Consider the following 4,983-nt stretch of genomic DNA (forward strand, 5'->3'; position numbering starts at 1 on the left):
TTGTCCGAGGCATATTAACGTAAGTAATAATAATTCAAACAAATATAACAATTGTATTTTAGTACACGTATAAAATGTCTATATAAAAACTCACTCATTTTTAAGTTTTATATACCATATTATGTTTATTGGTATGATTTAGTATGGAACTTCCATTACTTTTTACTAATAGCCTATACTGTTAAGTGTAAACCATCAAGATTATATTAAATAATATAGTTTGTATAACCATTACTATATATTGCAGTTCACTGGCTGGTTTTTCGATGGCACGAAATATTTACTCCCGGTAGATGGCGAGGCGGTGTGACTACTAGCGATTACAACGTTACCTTATATTACTAATTCGGGCTTGTGGTTAATAATGTCGAGTTACGTAATCACTAGTAGTCATATCGCCTTGTCATCTACCGGAAGTAAATATTTCGTGCCACAGCAAAACCGGCCAGTGAGCCATCCATAGTATTTAGAATCAATGGTATAACTAAGATTCAAATATGACAAATATGAATTAATATTTGGTACTATGGTCATTGGTTCAGTTTATTCAAGAGCCTTGACAGTGTTTGGCATGTGTTGTTGCCTGAGTCGCCAAGATATTAATATTTTATAGTGTCAAATTGAACTATTCATTTCAATCAGTGGCAGGTATAATTTATATAATTTGAAATTTGTATAGTTTTCATTACAAAATATTCAACTGTAGTAATCCTTTAATAACTCCAAGATTAGGATACTAAATTATACCATAATCTAAATCTACTTAAAACAGTTTGTATTATAACTAGGTTTATTGTAAATCAGTTACTGTGGTGGTGGTTATTGATCTGATGATAGATTGTATTATACTTAAATTATAAATAAAAATATAAATTATTGAAAGTATTTGAAGAAGGCAATTATATATATTTTACCAAAAACTGATATTACTCGGTTACTTAATACTGTTAGATTATAATTTACTATTAATTTTGTAGACCAATACATGCTCTTACGTTTGCGGCAGTTAGTGGATCATTGGGATTAGTAACTTTATATTATGGCGTAAATCCTGTAACTGCTGCTTTGGGTGCTGCAAATCTGTTTTTATACACATCCATTTATACACCAATGAAACGTCTAAGTATTTTAAATACATGGATTGGTTCAGTAGGTAATTAAATATTAAATATTGTCTTATATTTTGTAGTATTGTTTTATTTATTATTTTAAATCTTGTGTATCAATCATTTTATAATTAATTGTTTTATTTCTAGTTGGTGCGATTCCACCGTTAATGGGATGGGCAGGTTGTACAGGTGGTGTGATAGACTCTGGCGGTTTATTACTCGCTGGTCTACTTTATGCATGGCAGTTTCCACATTTTAATGCACTTTCTTGGAACCTTAGACCAGATTACTCAAGAGCCGGTTACAGAATGATGTCTGTTACTAATCCAGGTTTATATCAATTAATATATTTACTTATAACAAAAAGAAAAATATAAAATATTAATGAGTTTAATGTTTATGTATTTTTTTTTTTATGACAATAGGTTTATGTAGAAGAACAGCATTACGCTACACTATTGGAGTTTTTGGTCTATGTTGTGCAGCACCATTTTGTGAATTGACTAATATTTATTTTTCAATCGCTGTTTCTCCATTAAATGCTTATTTTGTGTACTTAGGTATGTATATTTGGTGTTTGTAATGAGAACATTTAATTTTATAAGTATATTTATGCATAATAATATGTATAATAATATTTCTTTTGACAGCTTGGAAATTTCATCAAAATTCTGACAGTAAGACTTCACGTAATTTATTTAGATTTTCACTTATACATTTACCAGCCTTGATGATATTATTACTTGTCAATAAACATGGTTTGTGGTCTGGAAACAGGTACATATATCTAAAAAAAAATATTATGGTAAATCAGTATAAAAATAATTTTAAATTTTACAGCAAACCAAAAGAAAATAGTGAAGTAATCACAGTTAACAAGGATGAAAAAATTATTAGTTCAATTTTCAAAAAAGCGGAACCATTATAATTTATACATTGTTCAAATGTACTTTAGTTTCTTCATTGTTACTAATTATTTAATTTCAGTTTTGATGTTAAATAAACAGAATAAAGCAATTTTGTTGAATTTTATGTTGTTTTTAATACTATACATATAAATAAGTTCATCATTTTTTTTCACTTATATTTTGAGATGATGGTCATTTATTGATATGAAACATAACTGAATCACTAACTGCAGATAGGGGACAAGTCAATTTTTATCAATTTCGATTTTGTTATCATTTTACATTAAGCGCGCGTAAATACATCGTTTACTAAGGAGTCAAATCTGACTATCCAAATTCCAAATATAGTGTTTGGAAATTTTAGTTTACTACAGAAAAGGGACATGTTATGATTTCGTTTTTTGTCTCTCCTGAAAAGTTATAAAAAATGGACCTATCCTCTTTCTGCAGTTAGCGATTCAATTGTATTATAAGTAAAATAATTTTTATAAAAGCCGTAGTAAAACCATAACATCCCAGGCAATAAATAATAATAATAATATATTTATTTTCCAACTATGGTCTTTGAGCATTTAAAATATAAAGTTACATTTACAGTAATTGGCAAATAAACTAAATTATTGTGTCTATTTTTATCAACTACAAGGCTGGAAGTAAGTCACTTTTTTGAAATTGAGTCATTTCTAGTTGTTTATTTAGAAAATAAGTCGTATGTTGTAGAACACTTACTAGATCACTATTATGATTAGGGCCCGGAATTATATGCACAAAAAATGTACGAAATATGCATGCATTTATGCACTGAATATCATTAAAATATGCACTTTAAATATGCAAAAATATGTGAAAATATGCAAACAAAAATGAAAGTTTAATAAATTTATTTAGTTTTAAAATGTATATAATTCATTAAATAATCTATACTAAATAGAAAAATGTACTGACAATATTTTTGTACGTTGTATTGAACTGCATTAAGTTGTAATTTGAACATTCACTCATCTAAACAAAAAGTCATGAACGAAAATCAATTTAAACAAATGCAATAGATTTTTAAGATATTTTTAAATTTACCTGGAGAGTTACAATTAACTACTAAAGTCTTGGCTAGATTTTCAAATAAAAATGCACGTCGGTTTTCAGCAAATATGTTCTTGAATCGAGAAAAACTTCGTTCTACATCCGTTGAAGATATCGGGGCATACTTAAAGTATACTAAGTCACTGCTTGAAAGATCTTCTGGTATATTGTTCGTTGAGCTATTTTCTCCAGTTATAATTTTGGATATATTTGATAACTGTCGAAATCCGTCATTTTTTTCAATGACATTTTTAAATTTATTGTATATTTCAACACCATTTGCACAAGATACTTCTTTAAACTTATTCTCAATATTTTCAACAATTTTAATGGAATCAGCTAACGGAAGACATTGCTTTTCTAAACTCGTTATGGCTGCTTTTAATATTCCATAATTTGAATAAATAAATACTAAATCGGCTTCCAAAATATTTTCTTCCAACATTATTTTTTTTACTTTTTCGATGCATATTGCGTCCTCGGCATTTAATTGCTGAACTACATTTAATATTGGTTTAAAATATTCACAGTAATACATTGCTGCCTCCAACCATGTTCCCCATCGTGTAATAATAGGTGAAGGAGGTAAAGGGACATCGGGAGTTTCTTTTTTAAACAGTTCAACACGTGAAGGGGCTTTTAAAAAAACTTTTTTCATGTTGGCGATTAGTTCATCAACTTTTGGAAAAAGAGAACGGATTTTTTCTGATGTCCGATGTAGTCCATGAGCAAGACACGTGATGTGGATCATTTTGGAGTAAAATGCTTTTATAGCATTTGCTGCTTTCACCATGTATGGCGCAGCGTCTGTGACGAATAGTAATACGTTATCGTGTTGTATACCAATCGGCCATAAAGAAAACATTGCTTTGTCGAACAATTTACTAATTGTGGAATGGTTAGCTTTTTCTAAAACGTCACACGAAAGTAAAAATATTTTTCCGGGTTTATCGACTTCTAAAGTACCAATCACAACATTTGCAATATATCGGCCAGTAGCATCAGTTGTTTCATCTATGGACACCCAAATCTTCTTTCCCATTACTTCGTTTCGTATTTTATTCATTGTGTCTTCATAACATTCATCAACGTATGTTTTTCTTAATAATGAAACCGAAGGTATATCTTTACCTGTATATTTTTCAAGAAACAAACGAACATGTCTATTCCCCAATTTTTCCAAAGGGATATTTGCTAGTAGTAATGTGTTGCATAAATCTTTGGCGAACATAGATTTGTCCGGTATATTGGGCAATAATTGTTGAAATTTTGATTTATTCTCATTTTTCCTATGAACAGCACGGATGTGTTTATCCGTTTTCAAATGCTGTGTAACAGTAAAGCGCTTTACACTATTGACTTTAATCTCACATACTTTACAAAAAAGAATTCCCCCGTCACATGCAAAAATATTTTCTCCAAATTCAGCAACATATTTACGAACAGACGATTGTACTTTTGACATTTTAATTTAAGAAACACAAATAGTCGAACACTCGAACGAATACACAATATCGCGAAGCACTGTCGTATAAAAACTAAACCATTAGTCCATTATAGGTAGTTACTAGTTTTTCGTTACCAAGTTTTATCGTAGCAATAAACTTTATCTTATCTTATTTCTTATTTCACTCGTTATTATAAATCTTATTATAGCCCATATCAAATTATACTTCATGAATCATGATACACTGAATTGACGTAAGTCTTGCACATAATAATAGTATATTTCATACTATTTTTTTTCTATATATGCACTATATTTCAGAAAATTGCTGAAATATGCACAATAATTTAAAATGGTCCAAATATGCAAAAATATGCCAAATTTAATTTTGCATATCAACACATTTGCATAATTTATGATTAATCTCTGACACTTTTTT

General features: G+C 29.1%; 2 protein-coding genes across 2 annotated transcripts; one reads left to right on the plus strand and one right to left on the minus strand.

The window, feature by feature from the left end:
- Nucleotides 1-5: 5 nt before the first annotated feature.
- LOC100570971 (protoheme IX farnesyltransferase, mitochondrial-like) lies at nt 6-2,137 on the plus strand (the record flags this gene model as incomplete). The annotated part of the gene is made up of 6 exons (XM_003248999.2): nt 6-19; nt 978-1,153; nt 1,257-1,439; nt 1,535-1,669; nt 1,760-1,886; nt 1,950-2,137. Coding segments are annotated over 6 exons (723 nt in total), but the record flags the coding sequence as incomplete, so codon positions are not given.
- Nucleotides 2,138-2,934: 797 nt separating this feature from the next.
- On the minus strand, nt 2,935-4,656 carry LOC100570869. Its single transcript, XM_008191496.3, has 2 exons — nt 3,092-4,656; nt 2,935-3,019 (listed from the first exon to the last, which is right to left on the minus strand). The coding sequence occupies exons 1-2, from the start codon at nt 4,560-4,562 to the stop codon at nt 3,012-3,014; spliced, it is 1,479 nt and encodes a 492-aa protein (XP_008189718.1). The 5' UTR covers nt 4,563-4,656; the 3' UTR covers nt 2,935-3,011.
- Nucleotides 4,657-4,983: the final 327 nt, after the last annotated feature.

The sequence above is a fragment of the Acyrthosiphon pisum genome, chromosome A2 (genome assembly GCF_005508785.2).
Source record: "Acyrthosiphon pisum isolate AL4f chromosome A2, pea_aphid_22Mar2018_4r6ur, whole genome shotgun sequence".
In the NCBI taxonomy this organism is placed as follows: Eukaryota; Metazoa; Arthropoda; class Insecta; order Hemiptera; family Aphididae; genus Acyrthosiphon; species Acyrthosiphon pisum.

What these genes read in the sequence shown, in the direction of transcription:
- LOC100570869 (XM_008191496.3), bottom strand. Translation starts at nt 4,562, where the DNA reads ATGTCAAAAGTACAATCGTCTGTTCGTAAATATGTTGCTGAATTTGGA.